The sequence below is a fragment of the Dryobates pubescens genome, chromosome 9 (genome assembly GCF_014839835.1).
Source record: "Dryobates pubescens isolate bDryPub1 chromosome 9, bDryPub1.pri, whole genome shotgun sequence".
Taxonomy (NCBI): Eukaryota; Metazoa; Chordata; class Aves; order Piciformes; family Picidae; genus Dryobates; species Dryobates pubescens.
The window spans coordinates 10,537,057-10,549,710 of NC_071620.1; the positions used below are offsets into that span (position 1 = coordinate 10,537,057).

Here is a 12,654-nt window from a genome sequence, read left to right on the forward strand (position 1 = left end):
TTACTTTAATCACTCCTCCCTTTTTCCTCCCCCTCTCTCAAAGAGAAATTATCATCTGTCTGATCTCTCTACTCAGAAGTCAGAAACATGTGTACTTGACTTGAAAGCTTTTCTATTTGGAATTTGCATGCAGTGCTCTTCAAAGTAATATTATTTTTTAGAAGTATAAAATATCAAAACCAAACTATGAAATGCATTCACAATGACATTTTTTATTTTGTAAGGAAATTTGTGCACATTCCAAAAGCAATCAATCACAAACCTAAGGCAAGGATTACTGTACTTCAACATGTTCATCAAATTTCATGTTTTCTACTGAAAGGGAAGCCATTGCATTTGAAAGTCACTTCTAGAGCAGTTAATACTCAAGTGATGGAAAGATCTGCTTAACAAGTAAGTGGGTTTTTTTGAGCTTAAAATGGAAATTAGAGAAAGCCTGAGCCAAACTAAGCTGGTTCATGGCGGTTTTTGGAAGAGCCCACTAGTTCTCTATGTAACTTTGCCTCACTGTCTCCACCAGGGTCATAGCTGACCTTTTATCATAAGCTGCAACCACACAGGTTTCATCCTGCAAGAGTATGGACAATCCTGAGTGCACAAAGTGCACAGCAAAGCATAGAGAAGCAAGAGGAAACAAGATAAAGCACATCAAAGTGTCAAAAATGTTTTTATTTATTCTTGAGCTATTTAAAACCATTTGCTGAGTGCCTCTTATGTTAATGGCATGCTTCAATCAACTTTTAGCAAAGTTCCCTATTGGTCTAAACCAATTGATTAAGAAAGTAGAATTTCTCTTAAGGTTAAAAAGCAAACCTGCAGAAGTGGAAACAGTCACTGGTTCTGAAGACAATCAAACCTCAGATGTGCCTCTAGGACATGCAGCTTCCTGCAACCCATTCAGATACAGGCACCTTGGAAATTCTTGCTGCAGGGGTCCTGAGTAATCACAGCACCAGAAAGGAGAAGCTGCCAAGCAGCAGAAGCTGCCAAGCATCTAGAACAGAAACACTGCAAGGAGGGTTTTGCCAATCAGGCGCCTTGAACCTCTGTGCTCATTATTTAGGATGCTGAAACACACAGCAGATTATTTTTACCATAAATGCTTCTCTGAGTTCTGCCTTTCCCACAACTTTTTACTACAGAGGAAGAGTATCTCTCCCAGTGGATTTCACAGGAACTCTAACTCCACATCATTGCATTTTTTGAACACATCCTGATAAATATTCCTTACCTCACAGCTACTGAGGTCTAAAGACACCTCCTTCAGATTGTGATTGCAAGCCAGGCCTAATAAAAGTGCTCTGAAAAAGATCAATTTTAGAAACATTTATAAAAAAAATAAAAATAAATAATAGAAAAAAGACAGCTTTACATCATCACCTAATTGATCACAGGTTAACACACCTATAATGCAAAGAACCATTCAAAACACAACCACACCAGCTGAGCAGTTATTGCTTAAATGATAATGGCAGCAGAAACCTGCCACACTTAGAACACTCCAGCAGCGTTAGAAACCACAGGGATGCAAGGCTAATAAATAAATTGCAAAGCTAGTGCTATACCAACATTTAATTAAATTCACCACAGATGAATCTTCTTCAGTATTTGTCTTCAAAGAGCATCAAATGATTACAAAAGGAGCGTTCTGTTGTATGACCCTAACTCTGATTTTCAAGTTCAGGAAAAATTAGGTTTTTCCTATGTGCAAGATGCAGCAGAGCCAGCCACTTCCACCAGGCACAGTGCCCCTAACACTCAAAAAATGCTGGATGGTGTTCAAGTAGCATACAATTCTCCCCTTCTGCAACCCAATAAATATTTACAGATTCCAAAATGATATTCCCAGACAATGGTATCCATTGTCTTTAGACAGAAAGGCAGACAAGTATAGCAATGACTGATGATGTCTTTCATATACTGACCTTTAAAGCATTACAGAAGTTTGTTCTCACATATAAAAGTTAGTGTTAGTATCACATTTGCATGAATACCATCAAATCAGAAAGCACAACAGCACGTCTTAGGAAGCAAACACAATCTCTGTATACCTTCCAGTATCTTTAGAATAGATGCTGCTTTGAATTAGTAATTGAACAGAGAAACAGAAGGACTTCCTTCTCAAACTTCATTTCAGCCAAAAGCAACACAACAGAACCCAAATTACTGATGCAAACCAAATCATTTTGCTGAGCCATTTGCCCACACACTTGCTATGCAAGTGGTGTGTAAAAGCCATATATAAAATGTGCACGCCCTGGGAGAGGTTTTTCATTTAAACACATTTAAATCTGCCTTGCAGATATAACTCTTAATCAGACCTTTGCTCTTAAAAAAGGCAACTATCTTGCACTTATGTACTTCTTAAGCTATTTATACAGACTGTAAAAAAGAAAAAAGAAAAAAAATCAAACCACCAAAAACCAAACATCAAATCTCTGCAATAGTTTTTACCAAGTTTTAGACACTCCTTGTCTATGTTTCCTTCCCAAAAATACTTTCATTGAAAGTTAGCCTGGCTGCTGCTAACTTTTACAGAGAGCTCCCTAAACATTCTGAGGTAACAAGAAAAACACAGTGCAACCACAGAAAAATGTAGATTACATAAAGAGATACAGGGCTGCTTCAAACTGATCCTCTTCACAGGAAATAAAAAAGGCTTGGTCTTGTCCCAGCCTCTTTCCTATAAACTCATCTGAAGAAAATCTCATGGTTTCTTAATTTTTTGTCATGAAAAATCGCCAGCATTCAAAGGCACAAAAGGCTGACATAATTGTACATAGCTGCTGTCACACATATGGCAAGATGTGGAAAGGTCTTGACAACTGTGCTAGATGAAAAAGGCAAAAAAAAAATGGCCTTGTAATTAGCATTTGCATGAGAAGCATATCAGAAACTTGTCTTGTTGTAGCACTGACAGATCAAAATACAATCTTTGGCAATGCCTGCAAACGAACAAAAATGCCAACATACACTTAAACCAGGAAAAGAAATTAACAAAAACGCCAACACACACTTTAACAAGGGGGGAAAAAAAGAGTACAAACTGACTCAACTCGGTTAAAAAAAAAGAGAGAAAAAGAACAACAACAACAACAAGAAAAACAAAAAAAAGACTGAGTTGTGATGGAACATTAATGATATTCACTAGGTACAAGAACTAAAAGCACCCTTTCTCCAACCATTATGTGGCATCCTCACAGAAGATCTTTACTAGCAAACCTCTACCCCAAAGAGAGAGAGAATATTTACAAAGGCCCATAGTGATAGGATGAGGGGCAATGGCTTCAAATCAGAGAAGAGAAAATTTAGATTGGATGTCAGGAACAAGTTCTTTACCATAAGGGTAGTAAAACACTGAAACAGGTTGCCCAGGGAGGTGGTTGGGACCCCATCCTTGTAGATATTCAAAGTGGAGCTTGACAGAGCTCTGGACAACCTGATCTAGTTGAGGATGCCCTGCTTACTGCAGAAAGGGTTGGACTAGATGACCTTTGGAGGTCCCTTCCAACCCAGACCATTCTGTGATTCTGTGTGATTCTATGAAAGGCTTGAATTAACAAATTCATCTCCTCAGCTGGCTGCACTCATTAAGCAGCATCTTTAAACTTGCTGAGTTAGCATATGCAATTAAACACAGTATCACAGTATCACCAAGGTTGGAAGAGACCTCAAAGATCATCGAGTCCAACCTGTCACCACAGACCTCATGACTAGACCATGGCACCGAGCGCCACGTCCAATCCCCTCTTGAACACCTCCAGGGATGGTGACTCCACCACCTCCCTGGGCAGCCCATTCCAATGACGAACGACTCACTCGGTGAAGAACTTTCTCCTCACCTCAAGCCTAAACTTCCCCTGGTGCAGCTTGAGACTGTGTCCCCTTGTTCTGGTGCTGATTGCTAGAGAGAAGAGACCAACCCCTTCCTGGTTATAACCACCTTTCAGGTAGCACACCATGACTGTTGATCTAAAGGAAGTTACAGTATCACAGTATCACTGTATAACTAAGGTTGGAAGAGACCCCAAGGATCATCAAGTCCAACCTGTCCCAACAGACCCCACAACTAGACCATGGCACCAAGTGCCACGTCCAATCTCCCCTTGAACACCTCCAGGGACAGCGACTCCACCACCTCCCTGGGCAGCCCATTCCAATGACGAACGACTCGCTCAGTGAAGAACTTTCTCCTCACCTCGAGTCTAAACCTCCCCTGGCGCAGCTTGAGACTGTGTCCCCTTGTTCTGGTGCTGGTTGCCTGGGAGAAGAGACCAACCCCTTCCTGTCTACAACCACCTTTCGGGTAGTTGTAGAGGGCAATGAGGTCACCCCTGAGCCTTCTCTTCTCCAGGCTAAACAATCCCAGCTCCCTCAGCCTCTCCTCACAGGGCTGTGCTCAAGGCCTCTCCCCAGCCTTGTTGCCCTTCTCTGGACACGTTCAAGTGTCTCGATGTCCTTCTTAAACTGAGGGGCCCAGAACTGGACACAGTACTCAAGGTGTGGCCTAACCAGTGCAGAGGACAGGGGCACAATGACCTCCCTGCTCCTGCTGGCCACACTATTCCTAATACAGGCTAGGATGCCATTGGCCCTCTTGTTATTGTAACCTCCATTCTTTCTCAACAACTCAGCTGTCACAGCCTGCCCCTTCGCCACCCCACCCACCCCATTTCCCCCTTTTCCCCTCAAACCCACAGCACCTGGGCTCTCTTGGAGTCTCCTCCCACCCCAGGTGTGGCCACTTGGCCCTCCCCACCCACTCCCCTATTTAATCCCCCCCAGGAAGGGCAGCAGCCCTAAGCTGAGCCCATCTGGGCTAGGGATCCTCCTCTCATCACTGGTGAGTGCCCATGGTGCACACCGGGTGTTGGTGGTGGTGACTACAAAGGCCGGGGGGCCTGCTGGCCCCCCGGTTGTTAGGGCCAACATTGCTGACTACTCCAATACCATCCATGGGTGCTGGCTGGGGCTCCTCACTGGGGCTGAGCTCCTCTGGATGCTGTCTTGGCTGGTGAGGGTCTTGCCCCAGGCTCTGGGATGGCTGCAGGAATGGTGGTGGTGGAGCAGGAGCTGCTTAGGCAGGGGGGAGGATGGTGTTAGAGGGAGCAGGAGCTGCCTTGGGAAGATGGAGGGGGGTTGGGGAAGGAGGCAGGGGGGTTAAACTAGATGACCTTCAGAGGCCATTTCCAGCTCTGGTGATTCTATGCTGTAGTTCCACCCCCCCTTGCCATGGGCAGGGACACCTTCCACCAGACCAAGACAGCATCTTTAAGGGCTTTTTGTTTTTTCATTGTACACAGAACTCAAAACCTAATACAGTGCCTGTGATGAACTGGTGGGGTTTGGACTGCAAGCTACCTTGTTTTGAAAACAAGGTGGTCTCTGTGTTGAGATAAGAAACTAAGTGATTCCATGAAATTCATGAGTGAGCAAAAACTGTTGGCATAAGAACCATTGCAAATCCCACCAAGTCTGGGGAAGGGGTTTGGCTACTGCAGTGCTATTGCTCAGCAAAAGTTAATCTCTGTCTGAAGTGCAGGTAGTGGAAATAATGAAGTAAGTTCATAACTCAAAGAGAAGTTGTCTTACCCATCTATTATATTATGTCTCTCTCCTCTCTTTCTCCTCTCACATCTTCACTGGGTAGAGCCACAGAATCAACGAGGCTGGAAAAGACCTCAGAGACCATCAAGACCAACCTAATCCTTAACACCTCCTGACAACTAAACCATGGCTCCAAGTGCCTCATCCAATCCTTTTTTGAACACCTCCAGTGATGGTGGCTCCACCACCTCCCTGGGCAGCACATTCCAAGGGCCAGTTACTCTTTCTGGGAAGAATTTTGTCCTCACCTTGAGCCTAAACCTCCCCTGGCACAGCCTGAGACTGTGTCCTCTTGTTCTGGTGCTGGGTGCCTGGGAGAAGAGACCAACCCCCACCTGGCTACAACCTCCCTTCAGGGAGTTGGAGAGAGCAAGAAGGTCTCCCCTGAGCCTCCTCTTCTCCAGGCTAAGCAACCCCAGCTCCCTCAGCCTCTCCTCATAGGGCTTGTGCTTCAGACCCCTCCCCAGCTTTGTTGCCCTTCTCTGGGCACATTCAAGAGTCTCGATGTCCTTCTTAAACTGAGGAGCCCAGAACTGAACACAGGACTCCAGGTGTGGCCTCAGCAGTGCTGAGTACAGGGCAGAATGACCTCCCTGCTCCTGCTGGCCACACTGTTCCTGATGCAGGCCAGGATGCCATTGGCCTTCTTGGCCACGTGGGCACACTGATGGCTCGTGTTCAGCCTATGATTAACCAGTACCCCCAGGTCCCTTTCTGCCTGGCTGCTCTCAGCCACTCTGACCCCAGCCTGTAGCACTGCCTGGGGTTGTTGTGGCCAAAGTGTAGAACCTGGCACATGGATGTGTTCAATCTTATGCCCTTGGACTCTGCCCATCTGTCCACCCTGGCAAGGTCCCTCTGGTTGGTAAGAAAGAAATTGGTAAGAAAGAAATCAAATGACAATTAATCAAGGGAATTTGGAACTCAAGCTGTCAGGTACTTGCATGTTTTCTGTGTTATTTTTCTGTATGGAGGTTTGATCTTGAATCACACATCCAACTCAGGGACCTCTGGTTCATGGACACAATCCAGGATTTTCTCCTTTGTCACAGGACAACTTCAAGGCCCACATTTTGAGCAACTTTTGGACATACACTGATGGAAGATGCTAAAGAAGTACTGTCAATTGTAGACTGTGTAATTTTTATTTTTCCTTCTAGAAATCACCTCTTGTGCTACTGCAATCTTGCCAATGACAAATAAGTCTGTCTGAAAAAAAGAAAAGGTGTTTCTGTCTTCTTGTCTTTAACAAATCCTATGATCTTGATTGCTCTGTAGGCGTTTTGTCATTTCTTGCAGTAAAGACCAAAATGCTAAGCAACTACATTGGGATATAGCACATGCTCAGGCCTTTTAACACCAGATTAACTTCTACCAGGAAGTTTAGCCACTTTTGAAGTGTATTGGTCAAGCCACACAGAGTTTGAGAGGAAAAGGAAGGTCTACTGCATGTCATAGCTCTCTGTACTGTTGTGAAATACACTCGGCTCAGACTGAGGGAAAAATTCAGGCCAGAGGAAGAAACACAAGGAAGCTGCTAAAAAGTATTAAGATCGCTGTCCTACCTCTTAGGGCTGCCACCTAAACAAAACTAAAGAAGCCCATGCTGAAATGCTAGCCAACTGAGAGTAACATGGACACTGAAATAACTCATGTCCAGATGGACTCTGGACAGATACTTTCTGTAGCTCTCTGTGCCCATGAAAAATTCCTGCTCTTAGCTCATCCTACGCTACCGATAACTGCCTCTCTACTTCCACCAACACCAGTCATACAACTCCCTCTAATTCAATTCAGTCAAATTGTGCCAGATTAGCTTAAACAGATCATTAGCTAATACAGATCATTTTGGCTGAAAAGGACTAGTAAGATCCCATTTGCTGCACACCTGGCAGATCATGGGGTCAAAAGTGTTAGCAATAAATTAATATAGTAATATTTTCTCTGAGCACAGACATCTGTAAAGCACTCACCTGCCAAAACTCCTCACACTACAGGAGATACTCAACATGCCAAGGAAAAGAGCTAAATATGAACCTTAGCTTTCTCACCTTTCCTAATCTGTGTAGGCACATGCACTCTCACAGCATTCTTTCATTACTATAGCACTGACACTTTCGCTTTGTTAAATACAGCTCCCTGGTGCCCTCCACCACAGCATCAAAAGCTCTAAATTAATTAGTATCAGCCAATGTGTTTCTCAGTAATCACTTTCTGTTTGAAAACATATCAGTACCTTACCTTCCTAACCCTAGCAAAATCTAAGCACACAAGACAGTAACCAAGAGCACCACACCAAACAGAAAGAGAAAAAGCGATGGGCTCCTGTAGGTAAATATTGATTTCAGTTGAGTGCATCTTACTTAAGCTTGTATTGTATTATCCTCTCCAATGTCAACTTGCATTAAGAAAAAGTATCCCAAAACAACATACATAACTCTTTCCTGCATGGCACTTGCCACTTTTCTCTCCCTTAGTTTCCCCCAGATTGCTCTCAAAAACTTTTCATCTGGTACTCATTAAGTGCTCTTTATCCCACATCTCTGATTTTGCAATCAGCTCCCCTTCATTAGCTACTGCCCACTTCCCTTCCCTGTTCTCCCTTAGGAGGCAAGCTCCTAACCACACAAGTATACATACAAGCACATATATATCCGTATCTGTGTTCAGATTAGGATTTTGGAGGTGTGCTCCCAAATTAGTTAGTGAACGCATCCAGATGTCTAGTACAGTTAGGGTTATGTATGTTTTAATGAATATTAGTTACCAAGTTGACACTCTGGAAAGAGCCTTGTTTTTATTTTAACCTAATACACAAAAGGATTCTGCCAAAAATCACAGAATCACCTATCTATCTAGATATACCCTTTCAAAACAGTTCAAAACTGCACATAGAATGAAGGGCATTACACAGTTTCCCTCAGCCTGCATTACAATCTATATCACCAGAACCCATTAGCCACAGGATGGGTGACATACAGCAAAGAGATGCATTGCACTTAGAATTCCTAGAAACTGCTGCCATCATCTCTCCCCCTAACATGAAGGCAAAGCTCTGTGCAATAGGTCTCACTTCCCAGGCATTGCAAGAGGTTCAGTTTCATAATGGTCCTTGAAATACCGCAGCCTCAAAGGAATAGCACTCACGCAAGTACATAATCCCATTCTACTGTGAAGCAAACAGTTTTGTTTGTAAGCCACAAAGAAATACATCACACACAAAAAATGTCACTGGAAGCTAACCAGCTGTGACATTCTCACAGAAAAAAAATAGGATTAATATTCTCAGCTGCGAGATGGAAACCGTATTTCTGAATGTGTGATCAATATCAATAAGGTACAATGGAAAAGCAAAACAAAACAAAAATCATAAAAACCTTTTCCCCTCACTCACATAATAACAATGCAAAGCAGGTTTCAGGCAATAGGAGGAAATGAAATTAAATTCTTACTTTAGAGGCTCAGGAGGGAGTTTAGTTCCCGAAAGATTAATCTGCATCAAAGCAAGTGAGCTGCTGAAAAACTGTTTGAAGGAGGGAGGGACTTCTTTTCCTTTTCTGTAAGTAAACAAATTCATTAAGAAGCAGCATCTAGACACTCCTTGTTCCAATAAATAGTGAATGTAAGCCATCAGAACTGTAATGATCTTTTAGAGGTTTAATTTGCACTACCTTCAACATCTCTGTAATCAGGAGCTCTCAATTAGTTTAGAAATATAATGTCATCAAAATGTTGTTTCAACAAACAGTCCTCAGATGCAGCTCTTCTGCACTGCTGCAGAGAAGACATTATTATCTAGCTTCTGTTTGGAACTACAAAGAATGACTGTTGAGGTCTGGTTAACAGTGAATGTACTTATGAGCAGAAAAAAAAATCAAACAGGGTATTACCAAACCCTGGAAATTGCCTTTTCACCACTAGAAATAGTTACTCAGTGCTGGAGTAGCTTAGCTTAAGTTAGGTATCATCTCTGATAAGGTCCCAAGAAACTGATAGGACGAAAACTGAGGCTAATTCCTGCAATGCAAGTATTCTATAACACCAATGTTCAGTCTCAAAGACTTTTAAATGGATTTCCTTCCAGAAAAGGACAAAAAAAGAAAAATGGGATTTGTAACCTTCATCAAATCATGAAAAATACACACTTTAAAAAACAGATTTAGAGCTGTCACTCAGACTTCAAAGCCTGATGCTATGCCTTAGAGACAAAAGATATATATATAGACTTTCCACTGCATCAATATCACAAAAAAAAGTATTAGACAAGGTAGCTTATTTTACAGCAAAGAGAGAAAGAAACTGTTTTGCATGGAATAAATAATACCTATTTCATAGAGCATGAAGACTTCTACAAAGTTTTTAATTTCTTCTTAAAAAGAAAGGTGCAACATGACAGCAAGATATTCCTAACCAAATTATTGCAGGAGCTGAGAGTAATGACATTTAAACTGTACCTGTGAGAGAAAAGAGTCCTAGAGAGGCTAAGGACAGCTAAATGCTGAAGACAACCACGAAGGAGGGCTCCACATACCTAGTTTAAACAGAGAAAATTGATGTTACTTTATGTGTGCCCAGAAAAATAACTGAGGATAGAAGGTAGGGAGTTTGCCTGGTATTTGAACCTCCACAAAAAAAAATATCTTTACCATATCTAGTGCACACTCCGTGTTGGATAAATCCAGGTGAGCAATGGCATTTGGCTGGGCCAAAAAATTGTACAAGCTCTGTAATTAATGGAGAAAAAAGAAAAGAATTATCCATGTTAATTTCTATATTATGACACCAATTACCGAAGTGCTGCTTCTCATTATTTCAGCCTTTCAACCTGCACTGCAAGAGCTGTGTCTGAACCTTCTCTTCCCCTAATCAATACAACCTCTTTTACTTTTGAAGGCTATAATTTTTTAAAATAACAGGGAAGAAAGTGGTGCTCAGCTTCATTTACCAAACAATGCATAAGTCTGGAGTTACCTTGCAATTCACTTTCCCAGCAAATGATAATTAATTTAGTTAGAAATAACTGGGAATGTCACATAGATTTCTGTTACATTTCAGAAAGGCTAATTGGTTTGTACGTCTAAGCTAGCCCCTGAAAGCATGAGGGAAGCAACTAATTTGTGTCTGAAGCCCGTGGTTGTTTCTTAGTACCAGCAGTGCATTAGATGTCTAAGGGAGAATACAGAACAATTCTGAAGATTTTAATATTAATAGCTTCAGTACTCCATAGGATATGTCCTGTAAATGTTAGTGTATGTGAAACTTCTTACTATGTGCTGGTTTGTTCTGGGGCTTTTTTGAGTTTCAGAGTGCAGCAGAGAAAGATAAAAGTATGACCTAATTCACAGAAAGATGGAATCCAGCCAAACAGATAGTAGTGTTCTAAAATAGATTCACCTTTGTAAAAATTAGGTCATTCAGCCCCTCTACCTAGAGTGCAGGGAAGGTCTCAGATTTAAAAAACACCTGTGATATGCTAGGGTTAAAATGAACTACTAAACAACAGGGTTTCCTTATTCCTGTTGGAAAACTGTTCCACTGATTAAGAGATCTCACTATTAATAAGCTTGAATTGTATCTCTTTTCTCTGAGAGGCTAATAAAAGCCCCCCCAAGCATTCATATTTATGTCCCTTAAAATACATTGGATAGGTAGACATTGGATAGGTAGACATTGGATTTCTTTAAACACTGCTTATCAAAGCAGTATGTTTCATTTTTCTGTTAGTTTTTATGCCATGTGCTTTGTTATTCCCCCAAAGAGTAATTCACTGTGCCTTTGTTTACATTTAACTGTTTGCTACCTTTCAAATCCTCATCCCACTGAATCGCCCACCTCTTCTGTCTGAAAAGACTAGTCTTTTGAATGTGCTGGTGAAACTGAAACTAGTAAGACATTTGAGGAAAAAGTCACAGCCACGTCTGACTCCACATCAGATGACAGGATTAGATGATTCCAGTCTTGCCTATTTTAAAGAATTCAAAACCTGACTCACGCGCACAACTTTGATGTGAGCGAGAAATGCAGATTTACCAATCTAAAAGTCAGCACATACAAATTAAGAACTAAGCTGATTTTGTTATGAAGAAAACAGACCTGCATCTTGCTACACTAAACAAAATAATTTTTAAAGTGATTACAGTCTTCAAAGAGTCATGAGCTTCAACAGCGTGTGTGAGGGAGGTGAATAAGTTTATTTATACAGTCAAAACCAATGAAAATCAGAAACTAAGTCTCTCCAAGTCAAAAGAAATATTTTTTTTTCCAACCTTCCAAAAAATATAATAATTTGTAATACAGTTACCACCAAAAATATGATGAGTACTCTCAATTGTGTTGTGTAACTTTCAAATAGAACTCAGGGAGCATAATAAGGCCACTGAAACAAGTGGCGCACTTGCGGCTTTCTAATTTGTCATTAGAAACCAAGGACTAAAAGCGTGAACAAAAATGATGTCATTTGGGCAATTCAGTTCTCTGGCCATACACTGAAGAGTAGAGATCAAAACATTCTTTTCTTATCAAAGTAGCTTTGCCTTTCAATGTCTTTGTTGGTGACAAAGACCGTGGGATTGAGTGCACCCTCACCAAATTTGCTGATGACACCAAGCAATCAACAAGCAGGAGGGGAAGGGATACCATCCAGAGAGACCTTGACAGGCTGGCAATGTGGGTCCATACCAACCTCATGAGGTTCAACAAGGCAAAAAGTGCAAGTTCCTGCACCTGGGTCAAGGTAAACTCAAGCACAAATACAAACTGAATGATGAGTGGATTGAGAGCAGACCTGCAGGGGAAAGCCTGGGGTGCTGGTTGATGAGGTACTTCACATGAGCCCTCAATGTGTGCTGGCAGCCCAAAAAGCCAACTGTATCCTGGGCTACATCGAAAGATGCGCAGCCAGAAGTTGAAGGGAGGTGATTCTGCCCCTCCACTCCACTCTTTTGAGACCCTACCTGGAGTATTTGGGTTAGCACTAGAACCCCCTATATAAGAAGGACATGGATCTCTTGGACAGGGTTTAGAGGAGGGCTGGAGCACCTCTACTAC

General features: G+C 42.0%; 1 protein-coding gene across 4 annotated transcripts in view; it reads right to left on the bottom strand.

Moving 5' to 3' along the window:
- Positions 1 to 12,654, bottom strand: part of CARMIL1 (capping protein regulator and myosin 1 linker 1) — a 217,630-nt gene that overhangs the window by 74,290 nt on the left and 130,686 nt on the right. For all 4 annotated transcript variants that reach the window (XM_054164475.1, XM_054164473.1, XM_054164474.1 and 1 more), the window contains 4 exons: positions 10,254 to 10,331; positions 10,062 to 10,138; positions 9,060 to 9,164; positions 1,232 to 1,301 (listed from right to left, as the gene is read on the bottom strand). In XM_054164475.1, the coding sequence (XP_054020450.1) occupies positions 1,232 to 1,301; positions 9,060 to 9,164; positions 10,062 to 10,138; positions 10,254 to 10,331 (330 nt within the window). The remainder of the gene's footprint in view (positions 1 to 1,231; positions 1,302 to 9,059; positions 9,165 to 10,061; positions 10,139 to 10,253; positions 10,332 to 12,654) is intronic.